At 36.1% G+C, this 23076-nt stretch overlaps 1 protein-coding gene across 1 annotated transcript in view; it reads left to right on the top strand.

Annotated features, from left to right (window-relative positions):
- Positions 1 to 23076, top strand: part of ITGBL1 (integrin subunit beta like 1) — a 206362-nt gene that overhangs the window by 159481 nt on the left and 23805 nt on the right. Inside the window, exon 8 of the mRNA XM_043582619.1 lies at positions 22317 to 22433. Coding sequence (XP_043438554.1) covers positions 22317 to 22433 — 117 coding nt within the window. The remainder of the gene's footprint in view (positions 1 to 22316; positions 22434 to 23076) is intronic.

A 23076-nucleotide genomic window follows, 5' to 3' on the forward strand; every position in this document is an offset into this window, starting at 1 on the left:
CCGCATCGGGCTCTGTGCTGATAGCTCAGAGCCTGGAGCCTGCTTTCGATTCTGTGTCTCCCTTTCTCTGTGCCCCTCCCCCGCTCATGCTCTGTCTCTCTCACTCTCAAAAATGAATAAATGTTAAAAATTTTTTAAAATTATGCTTAGCCTGGTTTGTCTTCAGTTTTTAATTCAAATTGCATGAAAATTTATCATTTTGTCTCTTAATAAAGTTATTATTAACATTTCATTTAATTCATTGTTTTAGGCCATTATCAAGTGTGACCCCTGTCTGCTGATCTGATGATATACTGACCCTGGGTAAACAGTCTAGTTGAACACATATACCAAGTCTACAAACAAAGTCTAACACATACACCAAGAGTATGATTCTACCTTTGTTCTGAACTGCTCTTCACACAAAAAATAAACATTGTAAAAAAGCATCTTATGATACATTCTTATCCCCATTCTGCATGTTACTATGGGTCCCTTTCTTTGACTTTGATGTATTTTATCATATGGAACTCCCCTTACACATTAGCTAAGTTTACCCAAACTATAGTAGTGGTTTCCTTTACAGTTAATAATATTTTCAGGTCCATTTAGTTTCTGCAAAAATTGGAATTCATACTGGAGTGTCTCTTTCGCCTCCTTGAGGCCATCAGTCTTTGTAGACTTGTTGGTTTGATTTAGAATTTGGACATTTTCTCCCCATGTTCTGTATGGTACCTAGAATGCTTTCCACATGTTTGAATATTAATGATTGCCTTTACAGATAATAAAGCAGAGTTCTCTATTAACTAATCTACATTAGAACAGTCCTGAGTGAAGGGAGTGTAGAGTTCCTCCAGATCCCCACATCTCTTCTTATCCCTTGGGTAGCACCAAGACAAAGCTCATTTATGAGAGTCCATGGGCAATTTTAAAAAAGTAATGTATAAAGATGATTTTCTTTTTTCTTAGAGATGGCCTACTTACTGATTTAAGTGACTAAATCAGCGGTATCTCTCCACTGGGAGTAAATGGCCAATTAGTTAAGCTTTAAGTAAATTAATCTACACTTGAAATTCTGTCAGGGGGAATTCAAATGTGTGCAGCAGAAGCTTTGGCTGGTACTAGGTATATCTGCTCCTTTAAAAAAAATAAAACCATATTTTGGGATTAAGTCCAAGCACAGCTTAGGTTGTGAAACGGCTCCTGGAAGAATGAGCTTAATTAAAATGAATAACTTTCAAAGTGTTCCTAACTAAAATATTTGTGTTATAATTTAAGATAATATTATGTTGCATTGTTTACTCACATATGTAAAAAGAGGTGTAGATGAAAGACTGGAAGGAAATTCATTGCAGCATTAACTGTAATCACCCCCGAGTTTAAAGGGAATTTTACTGCCTTCTATGTAGGTATTTTCCCTTCATTTACATTGACCCTGTATTGACTTATGATTATGTATTGTTTTGATAATAATATGTTTTATATCATTTGAATTCTAACTTATAAAATAAAAGGCACTCAGTATTCTAGTGCATTTATATGTGTGTATATGTAATATTTTCAAAATCTTGATTTGAAACTAGGGAAGAGATTTTTTTAAATAGATGGATAAGGGGAGTATACATTAACATAATGAATGGGAGTCTTATTAGGGGCATAGAAGTGATAATGACTTGCAAAAGCCCTGCATTCAAGATGCAAATAAGCAGCTGAGATTAAAAATTATAAAACAGACTTTAACACCATGCAGCACATTTTAGAACCATATCTGTTAGACTAGAGCCCTGCCAAAGTTCTATTTTAAACATTTTAGTGATACCTAAGTCAAGTCTAAAGTAGTGATCAAATGCAGTGTTGAGGGAATGGCAGGCAGTGCTTCTTAGAGGAGGTAAAAACCATTAGTCATAAAGGATAAGTGTAGACTTGGGTGAAGTGATTTTCAGGTGAGATATGACATATCTGTCATATGTATGTGTGTGCATGATGCCAGTGTGTTTGCACTTCTTGGAGGGGAGCAGTAAACAAGGGATAATGAACCCAGCCTTAGGTGAGCTCTGTTGCTAACTAAATTAAGGAGATGTGTCCTCACTTTTTTTAGCAGCCCAGCAAACATTTTGAACTGGACAGTTCTTTGTTATGGGGGCTGTCCTGTGCTTTGTAGGGTGTTTAACAGCATCCCTGGCCTCTACCCACTAAGATGCCAGTGGCACCTCCAACCCGTTGTCATACCCAAAAATGTCTCCAGACACTTGTTGCCTGGGATGAGAGGCTGTGCTCTGTCTGGTTATCAGAGGTTAACTATTTCTAGGAAAAGACTATCACCCAGAAGCTCTGTAATCTTTTCATATATAGTTTATGACATTCAACCGAAGAAATAGGAAACAGGACTAAGGAAATGAACAACAGGCAACAGAAACGGATGCATAAATGTCTCCTAGTTATTGGGATTATCAGATACAGATATTGGAATAACTATAACAAATATATTCACAAAGAATATGTCAAGATGAGTAGTTGACAATATCCAGTTTGTAGCAGAGAGCTAAAAAAGGTTAGTTTTTATTTACTTTCACTCATGGTGGTTTGTTTCCTTGTGCATGCTTGTATTTCAGTCATGTGTTTATACATACTTAATCTTAGTTTCTGGAAAATCTTGAAGCCTAATTTCAGGACACTTTTCTTCTGCAAAGATTTGTGTTTGTTTCTCACAGGATACAACTGATCTTGGGTCTCTTTATTCCTCTTTATCCCTCTTTTCATGGTCCCCAGATAACTTGAGGAATCTCAGGTTCAACTTCTCTACTTTTACTGCTTAAAGTGCTCATACCTGCCTTGGGGTTTCTTAGAGAATTATGTATCTTGTGTACTTCATTGTAATGTATCCTTTGTAATGCTATTTCAAAAAGTGAAAATTAATTTTAAAAAATCACATTTAAAATCACGTGTCCCCACCAAAATAATAAATAAAGTTGAAAATAAGTGGAGCAAAAAGAAGAAACTAGATTTGGAAAAATTTTAGTTTAGAATGTTTTGTTTTTAAAGTTTATTTATTTGGGGGGGGAGGCACAGAGAGAGTTTATTTATTTATTTTGAGAGAAAGTGGGAGAGAGAAATTCCCAAGCAGGCTACACACTGTCAGCACAGAGCCAACATGGGCTTACAAACCATGAGAGCAGGACCTGAGCTGAAATCAAGAGTTGAATGCTTAACAGACTGTGCCACCCAGGCACCCCAAGTTTTAGTTTAGAATGTTTATTAACTATACTTCCCACAAAGCAGTTGTCATTTTCTTGCCGAAAAAAAAAAGGGAATGTGCAAATTAAAATTGCCAGTGGAATTAATGCAATATCTCTTTACATAACACATCATGAGCAAGCAATCAATCCCTTGGACTCTCAGTCAATCAGATATATTTAAGCCAAAGATGATTCAAGATAAAAGTAATCAGGGTTCCTCCAACACTGCTTTTTGTGTGATGTATTATTGTTTAAAACATCTAATCGCTTAGCCTTTATTTGTTTTCTTTTATTACCTCATTTCATTCCCTGAATAGCTTTAGCAGTAGTGATGTTAACTATTATTGCTGGGACTGATTGAATAGTCTCTTTCTTTTGATACATCAGGTGAAAGCAAAAGTCATTTCACTGTGGAGCTGATACTGCAATTTCCTGTTACTTCAAAGAAGACGTTGCTTTCAAACAATGGCATGAATGTTTTTGACAATTAGCAATTACATGTGATTTTGTTTTGTTTTGTTTTGTTTTTATTATCCCGTATTCACTTCTTTGATTTTATTGAAGATTTGGATGAGAGACACTTATAAGCACAGTTTAACTCATAATATAAAGGGACTCAAAGTAAGCTTAGTTTCTATTTCAAACAAATGATATTTATCCTACATTTTCTATAGTCAGGGAGATGTGAAGGCTTGCATGAAGGACCAGCATTGCAAATGCCTTTATTTCCTGACATTTTTTTCCATTGCCAATATAGAGTGTTCTTTTTTTTCCCCAACACTCTCCTTCTCTTCCTGTTCTCTTAATTGAAAGAATATTTCCCTCTCTCCCTCCACTCCTATCTGTAAAGTACCCTTTTGATATTCTTATCAAAATTGAATGTTTCCACTTATTTGGTAGAATCCTAGGAATGTAGAACACCCTGATTTATCTGGTCATCATGCAGGTTTTCTAGGCAGCCAAGTTTAGCCGTGGACGTCTTTGTGGTCTCTCCTCTAAGTATTTAATTATCTTGAAAGTGAAAAAGACGCCAAGCAGTTTTGTTCTCATGTTTTCCCACAGTCTCTGAACTGTTTCCATGAGTTTTAGCCACGGTTTTTGTTTTTTTTTTTTGCCTTTACTGGCAATAATCATTAGGACATAATTTGAGAATTTATATATTTCCATAAATGTGGATCACTTATGGCCCCAGTAAGTTCCATCGTATGGAATTGTATTTCTGTTTAACTACTTTTACTTCATAGCCAATGGCAGGAAGTCTTTCTCTATCTTAGTTTATCTAGAAAAGAAATTGGGAATCACAAGCAGTTGGCTTTCTATTCGTGATGAAAGGCAACAATTTTAATATCTAAATATCGGTTGAATAAATTCATATGATTTTTATATGTGCATTGCATAGTAATATTCTTAGAGGAGAATATTGCAAGTAATACCATAGTAGCTGCCATTAGAGTCTAACAAATTATCCAACCTGGTCAGACATATTTGGAACATTTAACTAGAAAACAGAACTGGTAGCTATAACTGATGCATGTTTGTGAATGAAATGCTATAGCTACACTTGAGACACTTTAGAGATCATTTAGTCTAATGACTAAAGATCATTAGTCATTAGACTAATGACTAAATTAGACTAGACTAGAGATCATTTAGTCTTTGCATAGAGAACAGGAAACTGAATCTGTGAAAAGTGAAAGTGACTAGTCCAGGCTAGATAAAACCATTTATTGAAAAATAAACCTTTCTCAACTGTAATGTGATGTCACCTCTGTCATAAGTCAACTGGCCTTATACTGTATAGGTCTTCTTCCAGTGTTTTCATTTTGTTCCATTTGTCTATTTGTCTGGTATTTTATCAGTAATATATTCTTAAATACTGTAGCTTTATAGGAAGTCTAGTATTGTAATCTCTTCACCCATTTGTCTTCCATAACAATACTCTGGCTATTTTCATCCCTTTGCATTTACATACTATTAATAACTGAATACTTAGGGATGCATTAAATCTATACAACAATTGTTGGAGAATTAACACTATTAAGGTCCTAATTAATTAACATAGCATACCCTTGCTCCTACTTATATGTTCTTTAATTTCACTTAGTAGTTTATAGCTTTCTACATAGGAGACTTAACATCTTTCACAAGTATTCCCATTTTATGTTTTTTATGCTATTAAAAATTAAACTTTTAGAGGCACCTGGGTGGCTCAGTCGGTTAAGCGGCTGACTTCGGCTCAGGTCATGATCTCGTGGTCCGTGAGTTCGAGCCCCGTGTCGGGCTCTGTGCTGACAGCTCAGAGCCTGGAGCCTGTTTCAGATTCTGTGTCTCCCTCTCTCTGACCCTCCCCCGTTCATGCTCTGTCTCTCTCTATCCCAAAAATAAATAAAACTTAAAAAAAAAATTTAAAAAATTAAACTTTTAAAGAAATTTCATGTTTATGCTATGTTAAAATGCAACTAAATTTTAAAATATTAACCACTTGTGTCTTATGACCTTGCGAAATTTACTTCTTAATTTTAATGGTTTATATGTAGTGTTTTTTTCCTACTAGAATAGTCACTCCATAGGTGAATAATGACAGTATTATTTTGTCCTTTTTTATGCTTTTTAGTTCTTTTTCTTGCCTTAGAATACTCTATAAGACATCTGTATGATATTGATTAGAAATAGAGATAGTGGACATTCTTGTCTTGCTCCCAATCTTTGGTAAAATGTTTTCAGTATTTTGCTTCTAACTATGATGTTTGCTATAGATTTATTTTAGACCATAATCAAAATAAGGAAGATAATAAAGTTATCTTTTATTCTTTAATTTTTTTGCATGAAGGAGCTTTGAATATTGTCAAATATATAATATGCACCTATTTAGATGATGATATTTTTTTCTGTTAATGTGATGAAATATTTTTTTTTCAACGTTTATTTATTTTTGGGACAGAGAGAAACAGAGCATGAACGGGGGAGGGGCAGAGAGAGAGGGAGACACAGAATCGGAAACAGGCTCCAGGCTCTGAGCCATCAGCCCAGAGCCCGACGCGGGGCTCAAACTCACGGACCGCGAGATCTTGACCTGGCTGAGGTCGGACGCTTAACCGACTGCGCCACCCAGGCGCCCCGTGATGAAATATTTTGATTGATTTTTAAATGCTAAACCAGCTCTTTAATCCTGGACTAAACCCATTTGGATATGAATCTTTTTAAAAATGGCTGGATTCCATTCTTCACAGAGCTAGAATGAACAATCCTAAAATTTGTATGGAACTGAAAAAGACCCCGAACAGCCAAAGCAATCTTGAAAAAGGAAACCAAAGCTGGAGACATCACAATCCTAGACTTCAAACTATACTACAAAGCTGTAATCATTAAGACAGTATGGTACTGGCACAAAAATATACATTCAGATCAACAGAACAGAATAGAGAAACCAGAAATGGACCCACAGATATATGGCCAACTGATCTTTGACAAAGCAGGAAGGAATATCCAATGGAATAAAGACAGTCTCTTCAGCAAATGGTGCTGGGAAAACTGGACAGCGACATGCAGAAGAATGAACCTGGACCACTTGCTTACACCATACACAAAAATAAACTCAAAATGGATGAAAGACCTAAACATACAACAAAAAGTCACCAAAATCCTGGAGGAGAAAACAAGCAACAAACTCTTTGACCTCAGCCACAGCAACTTCTTAATTGACATGTCTCCAGAGGCAAGGGAAACAAAAGCAAAAATGAACTGTTGGGACCTCATCAAGATAAAAATCTTCTGCACAATGAAGAAACAATCAGCAAAACTAAAAGGCAACTGACAGAATAGGAGAAAATATTTGCAAATGACATATCAGATAAAGAGTTAGTATACAAAATCTATAAAGAACTTATCAAACTCAACACCCCAAGACAAATAATCCAATGAAGAAATGAGCAAAAGACATGAATAGACACTTTTCCAAAGAAGACATCCAGATGGCTAACAGGCACATGAAAAAAATGTTCAACATCACTCATGATCAGGGAAATATAAATCAAAACCACAGTGAGATACCAGCTCACACCTGTCAGAATGGCTGAAATTAACAACTCAGGAAACAATAGATGTTGGTGAGGATGCAGAGAAAGAGGAACCCTTCTGCACTGCTGGTAGGAATGCAAACTAGTGCAGCCACTCTGGAAAACAGTATGGAGATCCCTCAAAAAATTAAAAATAGAGCTATCCTAAGACCCAGCAATTGCAATACTAGGTATGTATCCAAAGGATACGGAGTGCTGATTCAAAGGGGCACATGCACCCCAATGTTAATAGTCACACTATCAACAATAGTCAAAGTATGAAAAGAGCCCAATGTCCATTGACTGATGAAAGGATAAAGAAGATGTGGTAGATTTACACACACACACACACACACACACACACACACACACACACAATGGAATATTACACAGTGATCAAAAATAATGAAATCTTGCCATTTGCCACAATGTGGATGGAGTTAGAGTGTATTATGCTAAGCAAAATAAGTCAGAGAAAGACAAATTTCATATGATTTCACTCATATGTGGAATTTAAGATACAAAACAGATAAACATAAGGGAAGGGAAGCAAAAATAATATAAAAACAGACAGAGAGAGAGAGAGGGAAACCATAAGAGACTCTTAAATACAGAGAACAAACTGAAGGTTGCTAGAGGGGTGTTTGGTGGGGGGATGGGCTAAATGGACATGGGGCATTAAGGAGGACACTTGTTGGCATGAGTAAGTGATGAATCACTGGGTTCTACTCGTGAAATCATTATTACACCATATATTAACTAACTTGGATTTATTTTTTAAAATAAATAAATAAATAAGTAAAAGAAAATGGCTGGATTCAAAGTTTGTGAGAGATTGACTTGGAACATCTGTTTTCTATGATGTCCTTGTGTGATTTTGTTGTCAAGGTTATTATACCATCATGAAATTTAAATTCTAGCATTTGACTTTTATAAGAAATTATTTTGATTCTATAGACATTTTTCATTTATATTTTCCCCTATATTTTGGGTTTTATTTTTCATTATTTTAGTGTTTATATTTTGGATCATTTTCATAGTGTGTGAGAAACTTTTCTTTAGTATTTTTTCTGATAAGGCTCTTCTGGTCATCGCTTCTTTTAGTTTTGTTTGTCTGGGGGTGTTTTCATTTTGTAATCAAATTGGAAGGATATTTTTGTTAGGTATAGAACTGTAATTTGACAGTTTCTTTCAGAATTTTAAATGTCATTCCATTGCTGTCTTGCATAAGCACTTTTTTGATTATTCAGTTGTCAGTGTTCTTGATTTTTTTTCTTTGAAGGTAATGCATCTTTTTATCTCTGACTACTTTTAAGACTTTCTCTTTGTCTTTCACCAATTGACTATGCTGTGTCTCACCTAAGATTTGTGGTTTTCTATATATTTATTCTCCTTAAGCTTCATGAAGCTTCTCGAATCTATAGTTCAAATTTTTTGGCACTTGTTTTAGTTTACTAGGGCTGCCATACTAAACTACTACCAAGTGCGTGGCTTAAATAATAGAAATTTATTTCCTCACAGTCCTAGAGGCTGTAAGTCCAAGATCAAATGTGATCAAGGTTGATTTTTTCTGAGGGTCTCTCTCCTTGGCTTGTACATGACCATATTCTTTCTGTGTCTTCACATGATCTTCCCTTGATGTGTCTATGTTTTAATCTTCTCTTTTATAAAATCACCAGGTTTGAGTCTCCCTTGAATGGCCTATTTTAACCTTAATTACCTCTTTAGAGATCCTATCTCCAGATATAGTCACATTCTGAGGTACTGGGGATTAGGAATTCAACAGATGATTTTTTTGGGGGGGAGGGCACAATTCAGCCCATATTAGAAATGTTTTCTCCATTATCTCTTAAAATATTACTTCTGCCTCATTCTATCTTTTATTTCTCGGAACAATGCATGACATATTGTTTCATGTCCAGTAGGTCTTTTATGCTCTCTTCCCCTCATTCTTTTTGTTTTCTATGCTCCAGTCTAGGTATTTTCTACCAACCTACTTACACTTTACTGATCGTCTCTTCTGTGTCTAATCTACCATTGTATCTCTTATTCAGTTTTAATTTCATTTACTGTATTTTTTAACTCAGAATTTCCATTTAATTTTTTTACATATAATTCTCTGGTGAATTTCTCCATTTAGTAACATAGTTTCTTGAATATATTAATCATAGTTATTCTAAAATCCATTACTGATAATTCCAGTTTAGTCATCTGTATCATTTTTGCATCTCTTTTTATTGCCTATTTTTTCTTTTTCATTTTTGGTCACTCTATCCTATCTTTTGACATATGTGGGGGTTTTTTTATTAAGCATAAATACAGTTTAATAAAATTGGTAGAATTTTGTAAGTTATGCTATCTTTCTTGAAGAGATTTTTTTTTTCTAGAAGACATGTGTGAAAGAAGATAGATAATATTAATCCAATTAGGATTTGGAATGATTTCTAAAGTGAAAACCTGGGATGTTTATATGATGTCTGTCAATGCCCTCTTTTTCAAAGTTTCCTGAATTCCAATTGCTATTTTTCTAGTTAGATGAAGTCAAAGCTCTGTTTAGTTTATTCACCTGTTAGATGTTGCTTTTTCCTTGCCCTAAAAAGTTTCAGATTTCACAATACAGGAAGAGGATTATTTGCAGAGAAGGTGGAAATTACATCCCTCTGGTTTCTTTTTCTTTAGGTTGTTGGCCACTTAAATCCAGGCTGCCTTGGGAGCCTTTGACTTAATCTTATAGCTGGATTTTTGCTAGTCAAAAATGATTATTGAAGCTAGAGACAAAATGGAGACAGGAATTTCAGGTGCAATAGGATTTTGTTGAAAAATAATGCCATTATAAAATCCCTTTTAAAGAAATAGCATTATTTAATATAGAGACCATGAGTTATCTGAAAGATATTGTTGGCAGAGGAAAAAAAAAGAAATTGGAAGTTCATACAGAGGTAGAAGCATATTAGGCTCTGAAAAATGGAATACTACTTCCAATTATATAAGAAATATAAAAAATTATTATATATGTGGATCTATTTAGGGAAGCTTTTTACTCTTTAAGTTACATGTTTATTTAATTTTGAAATGTTAAATACTGTGCCACAAACCAACATCATAGTGGTACTTAAGAAACCCAAATGAATACTTAAAAATAGATTTTTATTTCGGTATTTTTAGAGGTACTTATTAAGTAGGTATTCCCAATTTTGAAAATTTTTAAATTGATAGATTAAGTTATTCCCTAGGTTATTAAGCATATAAGTAGTCAGTATTAAATTCTGTCTTGGGTCTTCCTGAGTTAAGAACACAAACTCTTAACTCTTATCAAAGATTCCCTTCTTAGGGAGCTAACCCCTGTCATGGCAGTGCCTTCCATTAGGGAATACTCTGACAAGTAGGATGTTATTTATTACAGTATACTAAGCTCTGCTTCCTTATTACTCTAACCTATTAATTCTGAATATGCTAACTGTGCTGTAAAATACCGAAGTTCAATAAGTTTTCTATATTTATAAATTTTAAGTTTATTGAATTTCTAACATTTTTGGCTGTGCAATTCCCAGGCTCTGCATATGTTTGACACTGCATTATTGAAAAAATTGGCTTAAATATGATGTTAAAGAATATTTCCCAAAACTGAATGTAAAATGCGTGGGTCAGTATATGCATAATTATTGATAAGACTTTATTTTTTAAGAAAATTTAGCTACTTAGATACATTATGTCTAGAGTTTTACTTACATATGTTTAAATTTTAAAATATTTTTATTTTTAAACAATTTCAAACTTAGAAGACCTAAGAATAGTGTAAAGAGCTTTTTTACATGAACCATTTGAGGATAAATTGCTCACATGGAGTTCTGTCACCTTCAAATTTAAATGTACTTGTATATATACATTCTCATATTATGTATACACTTATATATATACACAATGTTTTTTCTAATGTTTTATGATTTGGTGAAATCAGTATTAGGAACCAAAAATAGTACAAAAAAGGCTATCATTAGGAAATATTGCTTTTTGGTTAATTTTTTCTAATTTTAAAAGCCTACCTTGTCATTCATGGAAAATGTATTATTTATTGTGACATAGATTTCATTGTTCAATTTGTTAAATAAATTTCCTAATTATCTCTGATGTGGGGAGAAAGTTCACAATTATTTCAAATCAATTTAATTACCACTGAAATGTGTATTGAGGAAGTGATATATTCACTCACACTTTGGAATTTTTTTTTAAGTGACAAAACCCAAGGATTTAATAGTGACTAGGGCCTGATTCCACACTACCCTTCCATTGCCCAAATAAAGTTTATTTTCAAGAAACTTTCTGTAAAAACATTTCTTTGATTCTATCAAACACAGCACTCTCACTGGTGAATGGCAGTTGTTGCCTATGACTACCCTATGGCATTTGTCCCATAGAGTCTTTCATAGTGAATTACAGTTGTATGTGTTTATTTATGACCTAGAATGGGATAATTAAAGTCAATACCAAGAAAAGGCCCAGATATGATAGGATTTATGTTTGCAGAATCTCCAGATCTTGTTTCTGAAACAAGGTACTATTCATTGTCCAGCTAATGGGTTCACCCACTAGGAAGAAGGAGATTCTTATTTTAACTGATACTGGGCACTCCATGATGGGCCACACTCATCAATTACTTAAGCTCCATATTTTTTAACCTCAGTCATTCACTGACTTTTCAAACCTTCGACCTGCTGCAGAAGGTTTCTGACTTACGTTGACAAATGAGTGTGATATTTCTCCCTAATTTATAAATGTCTTTCTTAGAAAAAAAATGAATCTCGAGTAATTGTTATTTTAGAAACTATCTTAAGGTTGAAATAGTGCCATAATCTAATTTAGAAGCCTAATGGATGTCCTCAGTGATGCTTTGTTTGATACATTGGAAAATATTTAGGGAAAAGTGAGACCTGGTACACCAATTTCCCATTTTCAGTTTTAGGCACTTTAGGGCAGGCAACAGAAAATTGTATTAGTTCTACGTTTGCTTAAATGTCTCATTTCCTCACATATTTCATGATTGATTACTCTAATCCTCGTGTACTAAGACAGTACAAACAGAAGAATTGACATTTATCCATATTTTTAAAAGTCATGAGCAACTCTTCCTTGGCTGATAATTGTGATGTCAATGTGGCTTGAATTATGAGAACTCTCACCTCCCATTTTGGGAGGTGAAATGTTCTTCTACCCTTTCAAATGTCTGATGGGAGATTACTTCATTCTCACACACAAAATATTTGTACTCAGATGAAATGGTACAGAATATTATAGTTCTCAAGTGTTTAATTCCATCTCATAGAAATTTCAGGAGAACTTAGGATGCATTTGGCAGGAGTTTTTCTAGTGCAATCAGGTTGCTATGGTAAACCTATTATTTTAGGCAAAGGAGGACTGTGTTAGTAAAGTGCTAATCTCTTTTCTGTTTTATGTGAGCCTCTAATTACTATCTAGCTATTGAGCGTGTACTGCAAGTGTGGTTTTTACCATTTTAAAAAGTGAAAGAAAATAAGGTCATAGAGAGTGTGCCTGCTGTTACTGCACTAACAGGTGCATTTGAGAATATAGTGCTCTTCCTAGTTAATCTCATTCTGGATCAGGAAATACAGGTGTTTGTTTGTTTGTTTGTTTGTTTGTTTAGAGAAATGGAATAGGAAAGGAATGGATTTTATGTGAGTAATTGAGATGCAAGCCTCCCAACATGTTTTCTATTGTAAAAATGTAAGTAACATCTATTGTTTATTGAGCACTTACCTTGTGTCAGGCCTTGTCTTATGTACTTTATATGCACTACAACGTTTAGCATTTACAATAACATTGTTACCAGTTTTATTATTATTCCCATCACACGACCACAATAAATTAGGTTTAACTGATTCTTCCAAGGAATTACATTTAATGGTGGACATGCCAAGATAAGAATCTAAATTTATTTAATGTCGGATCCCATGCTTTTAGTTGTATATGGGCCACAAAATGTATCTCCCTTTCTCTTTACCTTACTGACATTTAACAAACACTTTGAGACTTATTGCCACATCCAGGTCACCTTTATCAGAAACTTTTTCTAACCTTGTCAGGTGTGTGTGTGTGCTTGTATATTTCACCTTTAGTCCCTCCACTAATGAAAGTTTTTAAATGTTCTCCTTTATTTTGTATCTTCCGTATCTAGCATAATACTTAACCCATAGTTGATATTCAAAATGTGTTTGTTGGATGAATGAATGAGGGAGTGATCAAATTGGTACAGATATTCAAGGTTGATGAGCCCAGTTGAATCTATTCTTGAGCACGAACATGTTTTCTATGCGGTATAGTTTGAAGGAAGTGAGAATCATTCTCCACCTAAACACCTCAAATGTCAGCATATAAGGTAGAAATAATTTGTGTGTTTGGTTGTGTGTTGTGTTTTCAGTTATGGTCTCTGCAGATGTTTTCAGTCTTTGTTATTCAGGTCCATATATCTAACATGCGGTGTCTGAAAATTCCAGATTATAATCCTGCACAAATGCACAAGCATATTATTGGCAGTAATGGAGAAGATTCAGTTGGTCATTAGCATCTAATGCAGTATGGGTTTACCCAATTAGTTTATGAAGGGACTCTTCCTTAACTGTTAATACATGAGATGAGGGATTAGTGTCTATCTTGCTTATCTTTGTGTCTCCTCATCTAGCATATAGTAACTAGTCACTGATGGTTTGAAAGCTGTGCCCTGTGGAGATGAGGCCTTAAAAAGAGAAGTTTGAAAAGAGTGAAGGTTAGGAGAAGGCAGAGTCTAAAGATTTAGAGATTTGTCATGGTTAAGATTGTATAAGAAGAGGAATCCAAGAAGAAAAGAAGTTCCTGGAGGAAAGAGGGAGGGAACAAACATGTGTGTGTGTGTGTGTGTGTGTGTGTGTGTGTGTGTGTAGAGAGAGAGAGAGAGAGAGAGAGAGATATGGAAGAGGTTCGTTGGGGGACAAAGAAGGGAGTAGAGGATGAAGAGGAGAAATAGGAGGTAAAGGAAGAAGAGATATATAGTCTAAAAAATAAATGTCACCTTCACAGTTTCACATTGTTAGCTTTCTATCAGTTTTGGGAAATCAGCTTCTAGCAGAGATAAACACCTTTTCTTCAGACAATGCTTGTAGATCTCTCTCCATTCTCATTTGGAAAGAGTCACCCAAACATCCCTAACTATTAAAAAGGACAACCAACAATAGTTCTATAAACAATTGAGGAATAAGTGTTGACCTTTCCATCCTTCACACACTCTGTGACCTTGAGAGATAACCTTTTCACCCTGTGTCCTTGAGAAAGTAACATATTATCTCATTCTCAGAGACTCATTTTCCTTATCTGTAAATTGTAGGGCTAGTTGGACTTGATCATCCTCCATGATTTTCTATCTCTAACAATCTCCAATTTTATGAAATAATTAAACGAATATTTCTACCATAGCTGTGCTCTGGTAGTTAATAAGGATGAAAACTAGTGAGATTAATAAATAAGGAGTATTTTTTAGTTTTAAATTTTTATTTAAATTCTTGTTAACATATAGTATAATATTAGTTTCAGGTATAGAATTTAGGGATTCATCACTTACATACAACACCCAGTGCTCATCACAACAAGTGCCCTCCTTAATACCCATCACCCATTTAGCCCATCTCCCGCCCACCTCCTCCCTGGTAACCATCAGTTTGTTCTCTATAGATAAGAGTCTATTTCTTGACTTGTCTCTCTCTTTTTTTCCCCATGTTCATTTGTTTTGTTTCTTAAATTCTCCACAGGAGTGAAATCATAAGGTATCTGTCTTTCTCTGACTGACTTATTTCGTTTAGCATAATACACTCTAGCTCCATCCACATCATCACATATGGCAAGATTTCATTCTTTTTGATGGCTGAGTAACATCCATTGTGTGTGTGTGTGTGTGTGTGTGTGTGTACTCACACCAATTCTTCTTTATCCATTCTTCAGTAGATGGACACTTGGACTCTTTCCATAATTTGGCTATAATTGATAATGCTGCTATAAACATATTTATAAATAAATAAAGTTTTAATCTTTTAATTTCTAAAAATGTAAATGAGGCAATCTACCTTTTATAAAGGTATCAAGCTGCTCTTTTATTTCATCTTATAATGTAATGGTACGTAGTTATCCTATAGGTAGAAAGAAAGTCTTATTTTCTCTTTCTACTTCGGTATTAAAATAAAGGTATTTTATTTGTCTATTCCTTGAAGCATCTTGTGGGTAAAATCTAAAACACCGTAAATTAGGGTTTCTCCAGGCTATATCAGGTAAAATCTTATTAACTTGAAACTTTCGGAGCTTTCAAATATTTTAATGAACCAGGTGACTTCCCTTCAAAGTATAATTATTTTAAATTTGCAGCTTATTTCCATGAGATTTACTAAGAGATATAAATAATTTATGTTCATACTGATCATCATGTAGTATTTCTATTTTGAATGATCCATTTTGTCCTTAGTCTGTTTTTCTCATGGGTGTGCATTATTGGTAATTTATATATGAGCTCATATGTATGGTCATTTTTTTTGAGAGAGATAGAGAGAGCATGCGCTTGGGGGAGGAGCAGAGAGAGAAAGGTAGAAAGAGAAATCCCAAGCAGGCTCCACACTGACACCACAGAGCCCAACACAGGACTCAAACCCACAAACCATGAGATCATGACCTGAACTGAAACCAAGAGTCAGACGCTTAACCAACTGAGCCACCCAGGTGCCCCATATAGTTATTTTTTATTATGTTTTATTTGTGCAAATATTTTGTCTCCGTTTATTGTTTATGTGTCAGTCTTATGTTATTGTTGTTTTAAATATTGTTTATGGTAAAACTTGTCAGTTTTTTAGTGTTTCTGGTTTGTTGTCATGTTTTGGATAGTCTTTCCCACCCGAGGGTTATGAAAACTCCCCCCTATATTCCTGTCCAGGATTTTATGTGTTAAACTTCTACATTTAAATGTTGAATACGTTGGGAATTTATTTAGTTGCAATGAATGAGTTAAGTAAAGGGTCTGATCTTTTTGCAACATAGCTCACTGGTTGTAGGAGACTTGTTTGGTAAATAATCCATGATGCCCAAGAAAATATATAGCATATTAACTTATAACATTATGAATCGTTACAAAGTAGTAACATACAAAACCTTGACCTGGGTGCAAAAATAGAATAATTCCAGGATCCCAAGAGCTCCCACCCACCCCTCCTCAATTACTACCAACACCCTCCTCTGCAAAGTTGACCATTATTCTCACTTTTAAGGTGTTCTATGCCTTTCTTTAAAAAAAATTATTTTAGAGAGAGTTGGGGAGAGGGGCAGAGGGAGAGAGAGAGAAACAGAAAGACAGAGAGACAGAGAATCTTAAGCAAGCTCCACGTGGAGCCTGACATGGGGCTTGATCCCAGGACCCTGGGATCATGACTTGAGCTGAAATCAAGAATCAGACACTCAACTGACTGAGCCCCCCAGGAGACCCTCTATGCCTCTCTTTAAAGTTTGCCTCCTAAATATATATCCCCAAACACTATGAAGTTTAGACTTGCTTGTTGTGTTGTGAAATATTTCAAACAATATATGTCATTTCGCGGCTGACTTCTTGCACTCTACATTATGTGTTGAAGATTCAAGCATGAGGTGGCAAGTAGCAGTGTCTCCTTCACTCCAATTGTTGTACAGTGATCCCCTTAAGAATATAACTGACACATATATTCTGTCACTGATGGATATTTGAGTCTCCTTTGAGACTATTAGGAATAGTGTTGCTATGATTGTTCTGGAACATCTCCTGGTACAAATGAGTATAATTTTCTCCAGTGAATATGACCAAGAATTGAGTTGCTGGTTCATAGGTTATGCATATTGACTTTACTAGATAATGCTTAGCAGTATTCCAGAATATTCTGCCAATTTATAACTGTACCAGCTGTAAAAATATGCCCTGTGTTTCCACGCCATTTTCAAAACTTGTTACAGTCAGTTCTTAAATGTTTGCTCATGTGGTTGGTTTGGGATAGAATTTCAATATGGTTTTACTTTGCATTTCCCATATGATTTAGAAGGGAGTATCTTTTCAAATGTCTACAGACCGTATGAATTTTCTATTAAAACAAATATTAAAAATGTTGCCCATTCAGTTTTGTAATTATAATAGTAAATTTTGTCAATAATACTCAAAACAAGTGTGTAATATTTGGAAATATCATTCTCCAACACTGTTATTTGGAGTTAATACCTTGTGAAATGAAATAGGATATAGAAGGATAGCAGAAATTACAGACTTACATATCCCTTGTTTAGAATTATACTCCCATATCTGATTAGGTGCTTCACACAAAACAGATCCTTCATATTTGCTGAATTTCAGATGTGAAACAGTTTGGAATCTGTCAGTTTGGAATAAGTGCATGAGGGTTTTAAATTTTAACATAGTACTTACAGAAAAGTATACTCCAAGGCCAACATATGCACGTGTTTAGTTCTTTTAGTGAGTGTAAGAAAACTTAAAGATGATATTAAAGTGAGGTGTATTTTAGTTGTTAAAATGACTAGTTGTGCATAGCAGTATGAACTGCGTTTTGTCAGTCTTGGAGTGTTTCTTTGTTGCATGGAAGTGTCAAATTAGAAATGTTTAAGTAAAATCTTTTTAAATCAGAACTTCTAGATACCTGCATTAGGTCATTACTCTTTTCTAATGTATGAGCCTTAAAATACAGTACATAAGGATTGCCATACCATGTATCATTGGACTGACTTTTTGTGTGCTCGTAAAGGTTATCTGCTTTTTTAAAATGTAATAGGAATGGACAGACTCAGTGTAAAGTTCACGTAAGTTTTGGTTGGATGATATTGATGATGTTGGCTGAATTAGTTTCTTCTCAGATGGTTATTTCTGTCCTTTCCATCTGTTCTTGAATTATCTTTTCAAAAATTACTCGGCTTATTTGTATTTCTTTGAGTGTATCTTTCTTTAGATTCTCATCCCAATTTGTTATACAAAATGGCACTTATTAGTGCTAGACGTACAAACTTCCACTATCCTTCATTCTTACTTATGTGAATACTGATAGTCATTTGAGAAGCTACATTTATATCTCCACAACACTAAAACAGCCATTGAAATAATATCATTTAGCAAATAAAGGAAGGAGATTGGATTCAGTCTCTTATTGAAAAAGTGAAAGACAATAAATCTGTCAGTGTTTCCTACTCCATCAACAGAGAACTTTGGTGGCTGCCAATAGGTTATTAATCTCACTGTCAGCCTGGACCACAGAGAGTTCAGTATTTGTGGTCGATTCAAGCATGTGCTTATCTAGTATAAAGTTTACATTCAGTGATCTGCTAGGGGTTTGTACAGATTACTGTGGGATCAGAGAGAAAGAACAACTCATTGAGGTAACCCAACAGGGATGGCGAGGAAAGTTTCATAGAGGAGAGGAGATCTGAGTTGGCTGTTCAACATTGGATTGGAAGGTATAGAGAAAGTGGTAGAGTGCACAACAGGGAGAATAAGTGGAGCAAAAATCAGTCTCCGAACATGAGTGTACTGTGAACACTGGATGTGTACTGGGAAAGGTGAGTTGGACCAGGGGTGGAGAGCTCTGTTGAGGAATTTGATCTCTGCCTTGAAGGTCCAGTGGGACCATTAATTGAAAAAGGGTTACATAATCATAGACATGTTTTAAGAAAGTGGATCTGGGGCGCTTGGGTGGCTCAGTAGGTTGATCCTTGATTTGGGCTCAGGTCATGATCTCATGATCCATGAGATCAAGTCCCACATCGGGCTCCACACTGACAGCATGGAGCCTACTTGGGAATCTCTCTCTCCTTCTCTCTTTGCCCCTTCCCTGCTCATATATATATATATACCAAATATATAAGATTTGGTGACAGATCAAATGATGGTGACCTTCTCCTGGTAACAGGATACAGGAAGAGAAGTAGGTTTGTGAATAAAGGTGATGGGCTTGCTGTGGGACATATTTCATTGATGTAACTGTGGGAAGCACAAATGAAGTTTTTCTGGCCAATTGGAAAGGCATATTTATTCTGGAGAAGACATTCTAAATTTAAGTTCTATCATTAAAGCTCATGTGTTGTGGGAATATTACTAAACTGTTTACATGCAGTGATTGTTTAGTGCATCTGTTCAGTAAGTACCGATTCAAACATCATAAGGACACACAAGAAGGCAGTTGATTCTGCTGTATTTGTGAAGGTACATGAGTAGCAGGGTGCAAGTATCGTGGATTTGGTGACATTGGATATTGAAAGATGAGCAGAAATTTAACTGGCAAGTATATGCCTTGGTTGGGACTGGACTGAAGCTGTGAACTAAGACAGCAAAATAAGGCACTTTAATATGTGGACTGTATGAACAACTGACTCTTCATTAATTTTCTGTAATAAATTAGCCTGTCTTGATTTATGATATTTTGCCTTTCCATATGAAGTTTCTATAGCCTATGAACTGTATTACAGCTGTAGCTATAAAGTAAGTCAGCTAACAGTTGGCTTAATATAGCTTTTTAAAACCCCAACAGATTCATGACCAAAAAAAAAACCCAAAAAACAAAAAAACACACCAAGAAATGCAGAGTGGCTAATTATTCTCCAATATTTGAAAAAGGATACCTGAATTATAATCTGTTGGGGAAAAAAATGAACCTAGGGCTGAGTATGAACACTTTTCAGTGTAACTTTATAGAAGAAATACAAGACAGAAACTGTCCATAATGAAATAAATGAAACGTTGATATCCGAATCCATATGCCAGCATTTCTATCATCCTTTCCAGAGAGGCACAGAAGCCAATAATGCATATCCGGGAAACTTCCCGAATGCCTTAAAATGTTAATAAATTATCACCACAAATACATATGCCCTCAAACTTAAAAATTGATGTTGATGTGATAACTGGACTGCATTCCCTCTCAGGAATAATGTGGTGGAAGGTTCCCATATCTGTCCATGCAGGACTAGTTAACAGTATGTGGTTGTGCTGCTGATGGTTCTGTGGTTAGTCTCTTTGTCCCCACAGTCAAAAAAATGGCATTTTTTTGTCATTCACACACACACACACACACACACACACACACACACCCATGATGAGGGCGGATGTGTTTATGTACACCAGAAGGTAACTGGGGCTCAGGAAATCTGGGTTCCGGCACCAACCTTGCTAATGTCTACTTTGCTGGCCTTGGATAAATCATTTAGCCTCTGCTTGCATGGGCTTCCTCATCTATTAAGTACACTGCAGAAAGTCATGGATCCTCTTGACATTTTATAAAAAAAAAAATGAGTGCTGGTGTATTTTTCCAAGGAGAGATCTGGGGTCTACCAGTTAGAGTTCTTGTCTGTGGACAACAGGAACCAACCTCATTAACTGGGATGGAAAAGGATTTTATTAGAAGGGTTTAGGTGCAGAGTGCAAGCTTGGACAACCAGTTCATGCAACAGCCCAGGGAAGCAAGGCCCTGCCGAGAACTAGCCCCTGCTGCCATCACTTTGGAACTGGGTGCCGAGTTCCTCCACTCGTGGACACTCATTTCTGTGCTGTTGCTCTTGCAACCTCTGCCACAGACCCTGTGCCTTTTCTTCCACCCTCAAGAACCAAAGCCCTGGCCAAGACTGTTTGGTGTGTCCCTCTTCTGTCCACCAGTGCGTAGGAAGAGGGAGTATCCCTGGGGAAGGGGAAGAGCTCTGCCTCCTGCTGAACCTGGACCCATCTCTAAGTAGGAAGAGAGACAGGTTGAAGGGCAGCCAGAACAACACTATCTCTTGCAATATCTTCCACCAGATTCTCAAAGGGACAGTGACCCCCACCTCTGCTGCCAGAAAAGATTATGAATAACTGCATTAGATTATCTTTAATTACAGCTCTGAAATTATATGATTCGAAATACTAATTTTCCTTTCTTCCATCATCTACCAACTCAGAATTTCTTTAACAAGATACAAACGCAGCAACAGAATGACTAACAACATTGCAGGGTCAGCCCCGAAGCATCTTATGATCATTTCAGTGGGTGTGTAATTATGATGGTTGGGCTAATGACAGAGAGGAACAGATGTCTTGGAGTAGTCACCCAGCTGAATTTCTGCCAAACCAGCACCGATTCCTCAGACAAAGGGAAATTTTCTTTCTCGTATAGCCTCCCGGTGCTGCGTTGAGTATATTAAAATGCAGTCTGGCTTCATGGCTAAGTGTGCAAATTTTAAGGTTAATAAGAATGGATATAAATTTTGAATCTCTTCCTTATGAGCTGGTTCACCGGGGAAGGGAACTTGGCGTCAGTACGTGTCTGTTTCCTGTTTAGTAAAATGATAGTAATAATGCTGGTCAGTGTGTGGTATGGTGAAAACAAAATGATGGAATTCAAAGAATTGCAGTATTTGACACATAGTTACAGCTCAAGAAATAATGATGAAAGCCATAACGATAGTAGTTGAGGAATTCCCAAACTTTGAATCCAACTCATTGCAAAGACCGCTTATACTTTAACATTTCAAGTCAAGAATAATACTGGTATTAAGGTCGTGCACTTTGATACGTGGTCCCTGTTAAAATGAGTTCTATGAATTACAAAATTGATGCCCAATTGTCAAAAAACATCACCTCGAAATGTACCTATGAACATCATTTGCTTATGTGGCCGATAGAGCCCCAGTAACAATACATACAATATTTTTTTTTAATGACAACGTTATCCTAAGTTATGTCAAAATATGTATGATTTGGTATCATCAGACTAAGTGGAAGATGAAACGCCCAGAGGGTTTAATAAGAGAATTCGTCTTGAAAACCGAACAAAACAAAAGCGTCACTCCAGCTCCCGGCCTCCTCGGCACTTGGTCTTGGTCTTGCCGGAGGCGGGTAAGAAAATTATCTGTGGAACTATTTCCAAGCGCAGCAGGAACAGACTTCATGGTGTGTTAGTTGTTTGTATCCTTTGGAAGCCTGGCCGATTCCGTGACCCTCCTAACAAGTGTGCCCTCCCTGTGCGTTTTGCAGGTAAATGCGAATGTGGCAAGTGCACCTGCTACCCTCCGGGAGACCCCAGGGTGTACGGCAAGACGTGTGAATGCGACGGCCGCCGCTGTGAAGGCCTGGACGGCACGGTCTGTGGGGGTAAGCGCTTCTCACAGCTTCGCGGCCAGCTTTGCCTCCCTTTCTTACCCTACTTCTTCTTCTTCTTCTTTTTTTTTAACAAAAGGAAACTCTGTTAAAAAAGAAGATAAGATAACCTGAAGGCAATATACAAGTAGACCTAAAAGCATTACACAATTCGGTTTGTAATGATCTTTATTTTCTTGGACTCTTGACTTAGGGATATATGAAAATACGCAGCCCGCTGGTCACAAAAGGTTGTTGAGATTATGCTAAATCTTGTGAAGATAGTGACAGGTTTTGCTGCACCTGCTCAGTTAGAAATGACGTTTCTTGCTCTGCTAATAAAAACTGGTAGGGGAAGCATGTATTACCTGCAAACGTGGGGGTAAAATCACACTCTACTTACAAAAGCACAGAAGATAGACATTCCATTTCCATGATGGCTGGGAGACCCAACAGGAGCTCACCGAAGGTAATAATCTTCAGAGCAAGGGGGACCCAGGGAGAGGCCAGGCAGCAGAGGGAGTGCAGCACAAATGAGGTCCTTGAGGGCGAACGTGACAGTGTCTACCCAAGCTTCATGCAGCCAAGGGGATGGGGCCAACCCTCATTGTCCTGTTTCAGTCTTGCAAAACTTCATGTTGTAGAGATGATGCCTGCA

Source organism: Prionailurus bengalensis, chromosome A1 (assembly GCF_016509475.1).
Source record: "Prionailurus bengalensis isolate Pbe53 chromosome A1, Fcat_Pben_1.1_paternal_pri, whole genome shotgun sequence".
In the NCBI taxonomy this organism is placed as follows: Eukaryota; Metazoa; Chordata; class Mammalia; order Carnivora; family Felidae; genus Prionailurus; species Prionailurus bengalensis.